Source organism: Girardinichthys multiradiatus, chromosome 4 (assembly GCF_021462225.1).
Source record: "Girardinichthys multiradiatus isolate DD_20200921_A chromosome 4, DD_fGirMul_XY1, whole genome shotgun sequence".
Taxonomy (NCBI): Eukaryota; Metazoa; Chordata; class Actinopteri; order Cyprinodontiformes; family Goodeidae; genus Girardinichthys; species Girardinichthys multiradiatus.
The window spans coordinates 28,811,710-28,827,538 of NC_061797.1; the positions used below are offsets into that span (position 1 = coordinate 28,811,710).

The 15,829-nt window shown below is 39.4% G+C and overlaps 1 protein-coding gene across 2 annotated transcripts; it reads left to right on the forward strand.

The window, feature by feature from the left end:
• Window positions 1-798: 798 nt before the first annotated feature.
• sltm (SAFB-like, transcription modulator) lies at window positions 799-14,452 on the forward strand. Of its 2 annotated transcripts, none has more exons than XM_047364129.1 (20): window positions 799-957; window positions 2,058-2,145; window positions 2,252-2,307; window positions 4,232-4,259; window positions 5,464-6,025; window positions 6,649-6,692; window positions 6,773-6,870; window positions 7,331-7,480; window positions 7,581-7,690; window positions 7,788-7,948; window positions 8,035-8,123; window positions 8,216-8,272; window positions 8,357-8,502; window positions 8,604-8,784; window positions 9,342-9,466; window positions 10,639-10,809; window positions 11,387-11,683; window positions 11,766-11,859; window positions 13,105-13,241; window positions 13,329-14,452. In XM_047364129.1, exons 1-20 carry the CDS (start codon window positions 823-825, stop codon window positions 13,438-13,440), a joined length of 2,841 nt encoding a protein of 946 aa, XP_047220085.1. In that variant the 5' UTR covers window positions 799-822; the 3' UTR covers window positions 13,441-14,452. The 2 variants fall into 2 exon arrangements, with proteins under 2 accessions (XP_047220085.1, XP_047220086.1); XM_047364130.1 differs by having other exon boundaries at window positions 6,776-6,870.
• The last annotated feature ends 1,377 nt before the right edge of the window (window positions 14,453-15,829 follow it).

Consider the following 15,829-nt stretch of genomic DNA (forward strand, 5'->3'; position numbering starts at 1 on the left):
AAGCATAAAAAGTATGTACATAATAGCACACCCTTTAACCTGTAAACACACAATAACACTATGACAACATGGATTAAAGTTTCATAGTAGTATTACTTCTCTAAAAATGTAGAGTTAAAGTTTTGTGCATATATTTTTACTGTAAAGTTCTTTAACAATATATTTCAGACAATTCTCATTTCTGCCTATCATTTTGGGTTCCGGTATTGAAAATATACAAGACAATGCAACAATGAGAAGGTTTCACTATTAGATAAAAAGGTAACCCTACATTTAATAATTTATGGTATTAACACAATCACTCTGAGTCATAATATGAACAAAAAGATCAAAATGCTACATTTAAAAAAAACAAAAACAATGTTGTCCCACTATGAGGTCAAGTTTCAAGATTTGAAATCAGTGTTCTTGGGGAGTTACAATGTTATCCCAGAAAGAAGAAATACCTGAGAAACTAAAAGAAAGGTTAAATACAAGGTGGTCTTTACAAATAAAATCAATAAAATAGCCTTGTAAAATTAAACATTTCTAGAAATAATGTATCTGGTCTGTGAAATAATGTGACACCTTACCTATTAGCTCCCACGGGCCAATAAAAATAGCCGTGAATATCTTTGTTTCTTTTTTTTATGTTAAATTATTAAACAATACAGTAAACAACGCTACTTAGTTATTATTAATGATTACTGTGCAGCAGTATATTCACGCTTTGCAGTAAATAACCTCTGACAAATCGGTGCCCTGACAGCAGGCGGCGCTGTGGTATTTGACCAACAATGAATAATAAGGAAGAAAAGACAGTCTCTCTAATCTGCAGGTAAAATGGCGTCGGGTGCCATTTCAACGGATTCCAAAAAAATATCAGAATTGAGGGTTGTTGACCTTAAATCTGAGCTCAAAAGGAGGAACTTGGACACTTCTGGTGTGAAAAGTGTTCTTCTCACAAGGCTTAGACAGGTTCGTAAACGAATACGTTTTTTTTTTTAGCGGAAAGGTTGAATGATTCGGGTATGCGTTGCAGAGATGCTAGTGCTAATCCTAGCTAATGTTCGCACGGCTTTTTAGCCGTCTTGCATATGTGCAACTCGCTAAATGGTCACTCGTACTGTATTTAACTTTGACGTTTCGGAGCTTGTATTTCCCAACTGTGACCGTATGCGCTGCCTTGTTTGGTAAACAGCCTACGTTCAGTTCAGTCTTCAACGTGCACCGCGTTACATTGATGTAACCTTAAAATGGACATTAGAAACTGGCCTTAAATCAACCGCTTGTCAGTCGAAAACCGAAAACTTACGTTAAACGTACTTCTTTAAAACGTTTACGTCCTTGGCGTGAGAGGAAGGAGCGGAGTTCATTTAGCTCCAACAGATGCTGCAAATTTCACGTGATTCGCGGTCCACTCAAATGCGTTTCTGCTGCAACAGATTCAAGACAATTATTGTTTCTAACGATCATCACCTGGATATGGTTTTTCTGTGGAGATCTTAATTGTTTTTGGTTAAATTGAGTACATTCGTCTTGAGCCTTAAATCACATTTAATTCAATTATCAGAGTTGGCTCTGTTTCCTTCCATGTCCTGGATGCAAATCCTAGCTGGGGTCTTTCTGCATAGAGTTTGCGTGCTCTCCCTCTGCTTTTGTGAATTTTATCCGGGTACTCTGGTTTCCTCCCAGCTTCCAAAACAATATGCATGTTAGGTAATTGATCGCTCTAAATTGCTATTAGGAGGATGTCTTTGTGTGCACGTTTTTTGTTAGTTTCTCTGTTGCCCTGTGATGGACTGGCGTCCTGCCCATGCTGTAGCCCGCATCTTGCCCATTGACTGCTGTAGATGGGCACCAGCCCCCCTGCGTCCTTGCACGAATAAGCGGGTATAGACAAGAGATGGATGGATTATTTGTTAAAGTTACATTAGATATTTTCTGACGTGTACTCAATACCTCAGGGTTAATATATCTGAAACTGGCCATTTTTTTTTAGTGTTTGCTAATCGTATCATACTGATAAGTAGTTAGTTGGTAGTTTGTTTTTTATTTGTAAAAAATGTTTTTTAAAGGCTATTGAAGATGAAGGTGGTGACCCAGAGTACATTCAGACCACCCTGTTAACTGATTCATCCACAAGGATAAGTGGGAAATACAAAGGTAAATCTGGTTAACTCTTTATTGTAACATTTGATTTGAGAGCAAAGGTTACCTATCATGTACCACATAATGGCTCCATAGTATGCTTACTTACTTTATCTTTCAGGGAAGAAATCAGATTCTGATTTGGAAAACACAGCGGACGAAAACACTTTTTCCAAGGTGAGTGTAGCATTCCCTATAATTTCTGTAGGTCTGGGGCTGTTATCTATAAACTACCTGGATAGCTTCTCACTGTGATCATTTTGTGCTCTGCATAGAATTCTTAATGTTCATTTTACCTATTTTAATTCCTGTTTTTGAACTAATGCAATGCCATGTAAACATACAGTTATCCACGTAGGCATACTACTTTGAGCTCATGTACTTAACTTTTCTTTCAGAGGTTTTTAGAATGCACAGCACACAATGAATGGAAATATATTGATTGTGGTCCCAATCCCCAACTGGGCCTAATAAGCCATTTAGGAAACACATTATTAGCCCTAATAAAACCAGAATGACTTGGTGACCTCCTACTGGTAGGTCATAATTCATTGGGGCCACCTAACCACTCTTACTTACAGTAGACTGTCTAGATTAGTGGTTTTCAACTGGTCAGAGTTATGACCCACCATCACCACCTATTAAGTTGTGACCCAGATCCAGTCAATTTCTTTGTCTAATTCCATCTATTAATCAAACTAAGAGAACAAGCGGAGGAATCAATAACAACCATTATAAAAAGGCCATGTCGATGTTTTCATGCAAAATACGTTAAATCTAAAAGGGCAGCTACTAAGAAAGCTTTATATAACCACCAATGCAACATAGAGAAAAAAATCTATTTCTTCACTGTGGCAGTTTTTATCCACAAACAGAAAAATTATGGAAAAGTCTAATTCAAAAGTATTCAGAACATTAAGTTTTCTTCTGACTACCTATCAGTAGCTAAATATTGGGCTTTAAAAACCTAAAGCAGTGTGAAGATCAGCCTTGGGGGAAACGTTAACACCATAAACGTAATTTGTAGGAGTAAATGGAAGAACTGAGCATGCTTTCTCTTTCTAAAACATGCCCCGAGGTCAGGAGTTCTAGTAGACAAAGACACTCTGAGGTAAGGCTAAATGTCTGGTCTGTTTTTGCTTTGTCTTCAGCTAAGCTAGTGCTGAGAAGACACTCAGAAATAGTTGTTGAGTAGTAGGAGAAATTCTACTGCTTGAGTGCAGCACCAGGACTGAGAGGGCTTTACATCCTCGATATCAGCTTGCATTCACATGATGGTTCCACTAGCTGATGCTTTGCTTGACCTTTTATATTGATTCTGAAAGGGTCATGCATTCAATCGGCATCCCTTTGTTCCACAGGAAACCGGTATCTGATTGTGTCGTACACGCTTTTCACCATGCTCAATAATCATATGTAAACAAACCTTGCATGTCTCTTTCTGTGGGGTGAAACATTGAGTCTGAACTTGGCAAATTATAGAGACTCCATTTTTGTACATGTTTAATTTGTTTTTATTTATTTATTTTTACGTTTGGTGCCTACGACCCATTTTTGGGTCTGTACCCAGCAGTTGAGAAAGACTGGATTAGAGAACATTTTATTAAATCATCAGCTTTAAAAGTTGATATGAAATATCCCCAATGGGGCATTATTGGTACAAAGCAGGTGGGTCCTTTTTAGACTAGAACTGCAAAAATAATAACATTTAAAAAGGGTCAGAATGGCCAGCATCCATGCTTTTCAGTAATATTTTGTTGGACATGGTTGCGATGTGTGCCATAACAAAGCGCTGTGCTATTCTCCTGGTTTTGTGTGGATAGAAGACAAAACCTTTCGGCTGCCCAAGGTCAGCTTGATTAGCTTCATTCCAACAAGGACTCCACTGACAGAGTAAAGTGATGTGTATGTAAATAAAGCTGCCAATTTATAATCTAAATTCAACCCCATCAGACATAATGCTGAATCAATGATAAAAAGCAATAGTAAATGTTTGTTTGTTGCTGTGTTTTTTTTTATGCTGATGTAAAAGCAATACATTTAACAAATTGATGTTTATATGTAGAGGAAAATGGTCTCATCTTTTACCATCTTTTTCTAGGAAGTTGAAGAGTATGAATCAGAAAAGGGTATGTATGCTGCCACACACGTTTCATGTTAATTTCCTTTTTAACAGCAAACTCTTGTGATGATAAAACCTCTGGTAAATTTCATACATTGTATCAGATGGCATTTAAAGCGTTTGCTAGCCTCGCTGCACTATCTAGGGTAACGGTGGATAAGAAGTGATGGACTATTTGGGTATTTTTGAAGGACCAGCCATCTGGTTCCCTTTGATTTTTGGGGCCGCACACAAATCATCAGATCAGGGTTGCCTTAATATTTATGCCTTTAGTTGCCATTGATTATTTGTTGCTGTGACGAAATGTTCAGTTGTCTCTTGGGTCCAACTTTTTTTATAAAGATTGAAGGTTTTGCAAGGACATATTATGTCCCATCAGATGAAAAAGCAAGTCATTTCAAGATCATGCCACTTGAGACAGTGACTGACCTGACTGGATAGACCTGTGATAAATGTACTGGTAAAAATCTGAATACATCTACGCTTTTTCCACTGGAGTCAGGAACCCTGTTAAGTTCTATCAAGGTGAAACTGGAACTGAATGAGCTTGGAAGTCAGCTAAACTCAAGGACTGCTACATTCATCGTAACCCCTTATGATGATGCCAATCCCTTGTATTTTAAGGCAGTACTGTATGGAAGACAATTGTTTCAATCCAGCTGATGGCAACTCCACTTTGCCACGTACAATAAGAGACCTTGGAGCACATACGGTTTTAAGTGAGACCTGCATGGATGGACTGCTACTCTCAAAGGACGTGCTCTTTGTGGACTGTGGAGTGTTGACTGGACACCTTCATTTGATGACTAATTATTTTTGTTGATTGGACATTTAGGACACACTCATTCATTGCTGAAGAACTATTGGAAGAGTTCCTGAACCCTAGATGACCTTTTGTGGATTGAACTGTGATGCATATTGGAAGAAAAAATAATAATTGATGATTTAACCGCTGGAGAACTGCTGCTCCTTTTAGGAAGCTACATATCCACTTCGAAAGAAGACAGCTTGACAAGATGTGCCAAGAAACGAGTCCCATGTTTTTTGTGGAGATTGTGTGTGTTGTCTTCCTGTGGTATCTGCGCCCCCCTCCCCCCGATGACCATTAACACTGAATGTGCTTTATCTTCTACTTTTTTAGGGCAAGTTACATGCGACATGTCAATGTTAAGATGTGTGTTTGCCATGTTTATCCTTATTAAATCCCTCAGATGTAACTGATACCGATGATGGTAGTCGCGAAAATTCTAAGCCGCCACCCTGTGAGGACAGCCTTGCTCACTCTGAGGCAGAACCAGAGTCTGAAACCATGGCGGCTGAGGCAGACTCAGAGCCTGATCCAGAAGTAGACGCAGAGGCGGACGAGGATGCAGAGCCAGACCCAGAGGCTGAGACTGAAGAGGCTGAGCGGGATGCTGAAACCATGAGCTCCTCTAGAGAAGCAGAGGACGATCACCTGTCTGTCTCAATCCAAAACGAAGATGCCCTCACCCTTGATGTTGATGGTGACGACCTGCTGGAAACAGGTAAACATGTGAAACTTCCAGATTCAGAGGCAGAGAAGGGCACCGAAACCTTTGCCGAGATGGCCCCAGATGATGACATGAAGGAAGAAGACATGGAGGCACATAAAGATGGTAAGAAAGACGATGGAGCCAGAGGTGGTGAGCCCCTCAAGAAAGACGCCATGACGAAGGGTGAAACCGAAGATAAAGAAAAGGATTCTGGGAAGAAAGGCCCGTCCACTACTGGGGCCTCTGGTCAAGCAAAGAGGTTTGTCTTTCTATGTCAGTTCTTTGATACTACTACCAAGTCCACCTCACTAAGAACGCAGCATTGTGGGTAGCCTCAAGATGATTTTTATTTTTTGCCATAAGGGAAGTGTTCACTGATGTACCTTACGCTGCAGTTTGCTGCTTTGGTTTATTTCTCTGAAGTTGGTTAAAATGTGAAATTAACCCGGAGACAAGAAAACATCTCTTATTTTGTTACTTTGACCTTTTGTGAAGTTTTAAAACGCTTTGCAGATTCTACACAAGGCAGTGTATAAACAGCAATAGCCTTCATGATGACTTTTTTATTTTTAAAATTTTTTTTGGTCCAATGATTCACTGACGTTGAACAGACCACTGAAGATTTCATTGACCCAGGGATTAAAAATTGGCTGAGCACCTGACCCATCACGCCACTGGAAAAACTATGAAGCTTTTGAGACATTGACACAGATTCACGCTTTGCCTAAAGGATGTTTTTTTTTTTTTGTTTGTTGTCTTGATTTTCTTTCCTCAGCAGTTGAAAAGATGCTTTTTAATCCACTAAATGGATGTTTTTCTTTTTTGCTGATTTTATTGACTGTCACTCATTTCCTGTTTGGTTTTGTAACATTCGTGTCCTAGCTCTTCAAGAGACAGAGATGGAAAATCTGCAAAGGATGAAAAGGGTGAGATGTCTAAACGTTAAAGATGCTAGCTCTTTGTTATCTTTGCAATTGATGTCGAAAATGTATTTAATTGTTTTCAGCAGCTGGCAGCAGCTCTTCTCGTAACATATGGGTGAGCGGTCTTTCTTCAAACACCAAAGCAGCTGATCTGAAGAACCTGTTTGGCAAATATGGGAAGGTAAGGTATCCTGGTACCGTTTGATAAACTGTGCCAGCCACCTTTAGTTGCAACCCTAATTAACATATGTTTAAAAAATTGGAAAAACCCAACCTTTAACTCGGTAGTGGGAAATTCTCTGTTAAGTACAACACCCTTTTACCAATTAGACATTACTTGGCTTCTGTAACATTTCTCGAGGTTGGAGGATTCAGGTGATCTGTGTAGATCATCTAGAGCTGTGGATTCTCTTCAGCTCACCTCAGTTTTTCCATAGGATATAGGTTTGGATACTGTTAGATTAGTACTTACTGGAAATTGATCGATTACAATTATTAAATACACTTCCATTTATTTTAAATTGATAACATTTTATGCTTTTTGTAATATATCTTTACCAGGGAGCCCTCAATTTTTCAGTCTGTGTATACTTTACAGTCTGTGAATGTTCTCTTAAAGCTCATAAAAATGTTTTCAACAGGTCCTAAGTGCTAAGGTGGTTACAAACGCTCGCAGTCCTGGTTCAAAGTGTTACGGCTTAGTGACGATGTCCTCCAGCACCGAGGTGACGCGCTGCATCTCCCACCTTGACTGCACAGAGCTCCATGGACAGCAGATATACGTTGAAAGGGTAGGCGAGGAAGCAAAATATCAGTACCTCAAATGCCGCCGCGGTAGTGGGTCCGAGATCTTATCCAGGTTCTTATTTCCACCTTTTTTAATCTTTAAAGGCCAAAAATGATCCTTTCAAGAAGGAGCCCTCAAAGAAAGAAGTGGAGGACAAAGCAGGGTCCAGCAAATCTAATAAGCACAGTTTCACTGGGACTAAACAGACAAACAAGTGAGTCGTCAGTGTTTTTTAACTATTATTATTATACTCCTCCTGTTTAAAAATGCATTTGACCTTTTTTTTTCTTCCAAATTTAATGAACATTTAGAGCACAGCCAACTCACAAAAAAGAGGAAAAGAAATCTGATAAGCTATCAGAAAAAGACAAGGATTCATCCAAGAAACAGGAGACAAAAAGCGGGAAATCTGAGCCAGCTTCATCAAGCTCCGAACAAGAGTCTTCAAAGAAAGACGACAGAAAGCGTGGCCGTGAGTTTTCCTCAGGTTTTCAGCACCGAGATGATCTTGGTTTATTATCAAGTGTCTGATTTACTTTAATTTCTCATGTTTTATAGAAACAAAGAGCCCAGGGAAGACGACGGGAGGAGATGATTCTAAAGGAGACGGGAAAAGACCTTTTAGAACAGGAAGATATTTTAATAAAGTAAGAAGTGATTTGTGTGTTTTTTGTTCTTTAACTAATCATTTTAAATAGTCACAAGAGGATGTTAAGTGAGGTGTTTGCTGTTTTTCCAGCCCTTTGTGAATCCCATTGTTGAAAGGCGTCCAAAGTGGTTGATTTCGCCTGAAGAGGTTAAACTTTTCTCTTTATGAACAAATTACTTCAAACAGAACTTTTTTTTAAATCGAATTTTAACATTTTAATTCTTTCCTTAGGTACAAATGCTAAGAGAGAAGCGGCAGTCCTTTATCAACAAAGTAGAGGACGTAGACATCCTTCCTTTTGACAAGTTTAAGGAGCAGAAGGAGCAGAGGCTTCGTGAACAAATGGAGCGCTTCCACCGAGCTGCTGAGCTGCGCAGGTAGCTCCGAGCATTGAATTCCTCGCATTTAGCCACGCTTGAAATAAAGCAACAAAAACGTAATCCTATGATTAACATTAATTTATTTTTATTGTCTTGAGGCGGCGGGAAATTGCAGAACAAGAACGACGGGAGCGTGAGAGAATCCGTCTGATGCGTGAGCGAGAAGAACGGGAGATCTTGCTTCGGGAGCGCCAGAGACTGGAAATGGAGAGGCAAAAACTGGAAAGGGAGCGCTTGGAGAGAGAGAGACTTGAGAGGGAGAGGATTCGCATTGAGCAGGTAAAATAGCCATGAACCATCTTGCTAAAATGTAACCTAAAAATGATGGACCCTTGGATACGACGATTTAAAATGAGATGATTAAAAGGGCGAGTTAAGAAAATTTTTTATGTTAAGGCACTTCATAAGACAGAGGTCCAACTCGCATCGCATCCTAAAATATATAATCAGTATATTATAAAAACCTTTATATGGAGAGACTCAAATTCAATGACATGTATTCCAGTTCAGTTCTAATGTCAAGCAGTTAAATGTGGTTTATTAACTAGATGCACCAAAATAACCTGTACATAAATACAGAAAGTTGCATTGCTGGGAAGAGATTTGATGAGCCATGGAAGAAAACTGCACTCAGCGGTGTTTCCGGACACAGACGAGTGCTCATCTTCCACCAAACTGTTGGTGTCTTCTAGGTGCTATCGTGGCACAAAGGACAAAGAAAACAAGATCAGGAAATGTCATTTGAACCTCCTTCAGCTGGTGTCTGTTACAAAATGTCATGTTTTTCATTGTCTGTAGTTGAGCCACATTCAAAAAAACAACTTTCTGTTTTAAAGGAGCGCCGCAAAGAAGCTGAACGTATGGCACGTGAACGAGAGGAGCTTCGGCGGCAGCAGGAGCAGCTTCGTTTTGAGCAAGAGAAGAGAAATAATCTGAAAAGGGGTCGTGAGGTGGAACACGGGTATTCTATGATTTTCTTTTTTTTTTATTTCAAATTTTTTATAGCACTATTGCTAACCTAATGTGAGTTTTATGCATGAGGTTTAAGAAAGTCAAAGCCAGAGCTCTCTGAAAACCAACAACTGCCTTACTGCTTCTATAGAAACAGTTTAGGTAACAGATAGATGTTACCAATCAAACTTAACGATTAACCGAAATTTGATTAACACTTTATTTTATTTTTTAGTGGCTGCACGGTGGCGCAGTTGGTAGCACTGTTGCCTTGCAGCAAGAAGGTCCTGGGTTCAATTCCCAACCAGGGGTCTTTCTGCATGGAGTTTGCATGTTCTCCCCGTGCATGTGTGGGTTCTCACCGGGTACTCCGGCTTCCTCCCACAGTCCAAAGACATGTCTGTTAGGTTAATTGGTCACTCTAAATTGCCCTTAGGTGTATGAATGAGTGTGTGCATGGTTGTTTGTGTGTTGCCCTGTGATGGACTGGTGACTTGTCCAGGGTGCACCCTGCCTCTCACCCATAGACTGCTGGAGATAGGCACCAGCTCCCCCGCGACCCACTATGGAATAAGCGGTAGAAAATGACTGACTGACTGACTGACTTTATTTTTTATGAAATCAGTTTTTATTAGCTTTTTTTTTTTGTTTTAGGTACTTGGACTGCACAATATGTCAGATTTATAATCGTAATGCCTGGTCTGCTGTATGTGTTGGCTAAGACTGACTATGCCTGGTGAAGAGGGGCTAAAATCAGTAAACTACAACAGAGAAGCAACTTTTTCAATAAAACATTTTGTTTAAATGTAAATATTGAATTTTATTTTTTCTCTCTGTATAGACTAGTGGATATACTATCTGCTATGGACCTAAAGCACTTTTTATTTATTTATCCCAGCTCATATCATTATCCCAACATTCACCAATATTATCACATATTATGTGATTTCCATATTCTATAATTACCTAATGTGCAGCCCTAGTCTGTAATGTGTGATGTTGTTCATCTGCGATTTTATTTTCATTTAATATTTTATAATCCTACAAGTAGCTGCTGAGAATTCACAGATTAAGATTTCATGGCTTTAACTGTTTTAATGTTCCTTTAGTTAACATACCAGCCACAGGATGGATCAGAGTCATGATCTGTGTCATGAGGAATGACTTTGCTTCATGTTTCAGCCGGCGTGATGATTCCTACTGGAATGGCAGCAAGAAGATGCACACCGAGTCGGAGGTCCGTTTAAACCAGGGCTCCAATTACAACCGTCAGCAGAATCGCTTCCCCAACATAAATACTCGGGAGAGGGGCCGTTTTCCAGACGCTGGCCAGCAGCCTAACACGTTTGACAGGTACGTTCTACTCCAGGAGTATGGTTATGGGTCTTTGCCAAGGAGCTGGAATAAGTTAACTAAGATTCACTTGGAAATCTAAAATATACGCTGTTTTGCAGCCCTATTTTTAGGTTTTTCAAATGTATGTCCGCAATGTTTCTATAATCCGCACACCTGCTGATGCTGACATTCCTTTGTACTTACCCCTGATCAGACACTCAAAAATCGTGTGTAGTTTATATAATCGATACCATAAATGTTGCAAATGGAAAACAAAAATGGTCAAAATGTCCTGTGAAAGTGGTGAAGAACAAAACCTCCAGTGTGAGAGTAACTTTGACATGATCACATCAGGATGCCAAATGCTTTTGTTTGTCCTTTTAAATGTGGACTGAAATATGGCAAAGTCTTCATGTGGTCGTTAAATCCTGGCATATTCGATTACTGCATGTATCACAACTAATATGCTTTACTTTCAACTTCTACTTAGCTACAGCTGGGTTTTTGAATTTTTCTAAGGTTTCTTGGTCTAAGCGTTTTGCTTGCATGCTAAATGCTGATGTATGTATTCTCATATTGTCCTTTCTTTTCCAAGGCGTAACAGATTTGATGGTGAACCAGAGGCAAAGAAGAGTCGCCCGGCTCCTCACAGAGAGGCCTCGGGCTTCGACAGATATCCCAAGAACTTCGAAACCGTCCGCAGACCTGAGCCACCTCCACGTGGGGACACTGACCGCAGGGACAGAGATGAGAGGCGCCCTCCACCCATGCATGATCGCCCTGTGGGAGCAAGACCTCCAATCCCCGCCATGTCGCACAACCGCCCACCAAGGGATGGGGGGCCAGGATGGAAGAATGTTGGAGGAATTAATTCCAGCAAGGGGGATATGAGGTAAGAATCTATTTTGAAGGAGGAACAGCTTTATTAGAGTTGTTGTAAGCTGCGCTACATAAAATCTCTATGCTTTGTGCAGAGGGCCAGTGCGAATGCGTGAAGATCGTCCAGGCCGGGATGCTGGTCGGAGCGGCTTTAATAATCGAGGTCAACCCTTGGGGATGAATGATCAGGTCAGTTTTAAGACGATTTAGTTCTTTGTTTTGTTGGGTTCAGACACCAAGTATTTTTATTTTATTTTACTAGATGATTTGGTGAATGAACTAGGATTGTATCCGTATGAGCAATAAAAAAATTATTCATCTTAATGCAGATGAGACTGGAGGAAATAGAAAATAACTTGAAAAGCCGTACAGTCACTTTAAATATCAGAATCAGCTTTATTGCCAAGTTCGTACATACAAACAAGGAATTTGACTCCGGTACACTTTGCTCTTTTGTTCTGTTTTTGCATTACAGAATATACAAATTTACAATTTACAATATACACATATCTAACAAAAAAGGTGCATTTGCAACATCTGTATGCTGTTGTTTTGTACTGTATTGAATATAGGCTTATTTTATTCAAAATAAGCACATTTGTCACAAAAACTTTAAAGTCGTTCATATCGGTGGAATTGGCTGCAAACAGGCGGCTCAAATGTCTTTAACATTTCTACTATGATTTCTTACTATGATTACATTTCTATTAAGCCCAAATTATTCATACCCCTGGCAGATGTAGATTTTGAATTATTTTCATTCAGCTAAGTTGGTTTCTGATGGGAAATGAGATGGGCATCTGCCAAGTATTAATTGCTTTGTGAGAGACTTCTCCTTATAGTTGCTTTATGAGTGTTTCCACAGTTTTTTTTTTTTTTTTTTTTTTTTTTTTTATGAGCTCCAAGTTTTTGAGGTTGGAAGGCCTCCTTGCCAACACTCTAATTTTTAATTTCCTCCACAGATTCTCTTATCAGATAAAAGTTGGGAGTCTGACTGGGCTTGAATCATTAATAATACTTCCAGTCAATACAAACATGTTGGTAAAATTTAAATAATATACTTTAAACCTAAATTTGCAGGGATTTGAACAATCCTGGGCTTAACTTGAATTAAAAAATAATACTTTAAAGCGTGGACCATTTATTTTAAGTAATTGAGCTGAAATCTGGCTCTGATTTCCTACAAATGTTGATGTACTTCCTGCTGGGGTTTCAGTAGTCCCTTTTGTAATGCTACTCTTGTCTTTCTGGTTGTGGAAAGGTTACATCAAGACATGTAGGTTAAATACCTAATAATAAATTATTGTCCTTTTTCCTTAATTTGCTGCATAGTGATGAATCCAGTTATTTCAAAAAATAAAATATTGCAAAAAATCCTGGTTTTTGCACTGACATTAAGTGACTAACAACTCTCCAACACCCCTGCCACTGCAGCCGTTCAGCTCTGGCCGCCAGGTTGTGGTGGAGCGTCACAGCAGGGAGCCAGGACTGAGGAAGGACTGGCATGGTGGCTCAGGCTCTCAAGGAGGGGTCTTTTCTGACAGTCGCGGAGGCATGATGGCTGCCTCCAGGTAAACGCATTAGACCAATTGATGGTGACAGAAGCTTAAAATGTCTTCGTCCCAGCCTTGATAAATGTGAACCCTGTCTCCCTGCAGCCACTCTTCATCAGGACTGAGCCGGATTGTACAGATCACTAGCAACTCTGTTTCCAGCAGCGGCACCGTGGGAGGATTCAAGGCATTCAAAGGAGCGTCGCGGCCATTCTAACAATGACTGAGTTCAGCCACTTTAAAGCGTTTAAATATTTGAAGATTTTTGCTGAACATTTTATTTTTAAAACAACTGTTTTGGGGAGCGCTTTAGCAACGATGGGGTTGATACCTCTGTTTTAATCTCTAGACGGTGTTACCTCAGTTTGGGATTTTCCTGACTGTTCTGCTGTTGCCACAAAACACCCCTGTTCACACATTTTAATATTCCTGAAGTGGCTGTGCAGCCCTGCGTCTTTGTAACACATTTTCCAGTGGTGATGTAGGACTTCTCCTATTAAATGTTAGTATATTTTTTATTAGCGTAGTATTACACTCACTTTTCCTGTGTAATGTTTTATTTTAGTATATTGTGGAAGTCAAAATAACAAGGATCTCTGGAGTTTTTTTTTAATTTATATATAATTTTTATTTTGTTTGAAAGTCATGCTTGATGAAGGTGTGATATTTTGTAAGGCCTAGCTGGTCTGCTTAAACTGAAATGTTAAGCTGTGTAAAATGTTCTCTTAAGGCTCCACGTTAGATAGCAATTACTTGTCGACACCAACTGAATTATGTACATGTCTTGCTAAAGTGATTAGAGCAAATTTGTTCCGTTTGTAATTCAACTCTGAACATTTCACAGATATGATTTTGAGTATCAGTTTTCAGCTTGGCGGTGTTTTTACCTTTGTTAGGAGTCATTGTTGCAGCACCCCTCTCTGGTTATTGAACTTTGTTAACACTAAAGTTCCTCTGTTGAAGATTTGAATCTGGAAAGTTTGGTACAATATGTAAAAGCTGGAAGCCACCAGGGCACCATGTCAGCTTTGACTAAACCACCCTCTGGAGGTTTTCTGTTCTCATTTCAGTGCTTCTATGTAATTTCAGACATGGTTAAGCTTTATCCTTGCAGCTGCACCTGTTGGCATCCTGGATCCTATCTTTACACTCATTCAATGTATCCTTAACCACACACCGGATGTTATTGGTTATTCAACCTTGATTAAAATACAAAACTAATAAGTGAACTGACTTTTTATAATTCAACGCAATTACTTGTTCAGGGAAGAGATGCAATATACATGTACGCAGTGTATATAGTCATTGTAAAAAGAAAGTGAACCCATTTTCTGTTTGTGTTTTACATAACATGAAAATATTCTAGTCTTACCAGGTTCTAAAAATTTTAAATCTAACTTCAAGTTTACAAAATTACAACAAATTGTAGATAATTATTTCAACTAATGATTCAGTTCATTTTAGTGTCTTCGGTCTGTTATGCATGGAGTTTGCAAGTTCTCTGGGTGCTCCATCTTCTTCCCACAGATCAAAAACATGACTGTGGGGTTAATTGGTCTTCCTAAATTGTCTTTAGGAGTGAGGAGCTCTTTGCACGCATGGTTGTTGGTCCTATAAAAGGTATACAGCACAGCAGCTACTTCAAATCTTATGGAAGCAGCAAGGATAAATTAGATTTTAACATTCCAGGACCTGGTACTGACCATAAGATGTCTGCCTGTTAAAGCAAAAAATACACAGTAAAAATATGTTTTCTTCAACTCTGTCATAAATGACAGTTGAGGATCTGATACACTAACAATGGGCAGCTAGAAGCCACCTTGAGGGTTATGTCGCCAGTCTGTATTCTAGTGAGTTCAGGTGCATCTCATCAATAAATCGGTTAAAGTTAAATTAGACACAGATTATGTCATACAGCTAATGAAACCCCTCTATTCAGTTCTCAAATTTTAATGTTTACATATGACCAATAAAAAAATGATTTTTAATACAGCAATCAGAGACCTTCCACAAGGAGGGTAACACACTAAAGGTCATTCCTAAATAAGCTGGCTGTTGAGTGGAAGTGTGGTGGAAACAAAAATACCTGCAACCTTAAGAGGATCATGAACCATTTATTGGCATAGTCCTTTTTCTCCTTAGCCCAGGTAAAATCTGATGTGTGGTGCAGGAGTTGTTAACCATGTCCTTTAGGAGTGAGGAGATCTGTGTGGAGTGGCTGTCAAAAAACTGATTCCAGTCTTAGTCCACAACTTGTAAATCTCCCCCAAACCATTAAATAGGCTTTGCTGTACAATTATCTCAAGGCAGTGGTTGAGTAGTAGAAAAAGCTACCATGTTTTCCTTCCACTCAATTTTCCATTACCATGATTGCACTCTAAACAGACAGTTTCTTTAGCAGTGAGCCTCTGCGGTTTACTGTCTTTGTGGAACCTGTCAAGTCAGTAGTCTTTCCTATGATTATGTGTATCAGACTATGGCAATAAAATTTCTGTATTAGAATTTTTTTCTGGGGCCCCAAGTGACTGAGTGGTAGAGCAGGCACACCATATGTCGTGGCTACTGTCCTCAATGTAGCTGTGCTGGGTTCATATCCTGACCCTGGG

Bases quoted from the DNA above. Each gene is read 5' to 3' on its own strand.
- sltm (XM_047364129.1), top strand. From the start codon at position 823: ATGGCGTCGGGTGCCATTTCAACGGATTCCAAAAAAATATCAGAATTG. The intron at 2,146-2,251 runs GTAAATCTGGTT...TTTATCTTTCAG, and splicing joins GATAAGTGGGAAATACAAAG to GGAAGAAATCAGATTCTGAT. The intron at 6,871-7,330 runs GTAAGGTATCCT...TGTTTTCAACAG, and splicing joins TGTTTGGCAAATATGGGAAG to GTCCTAAGTGCTAAGGTGGT.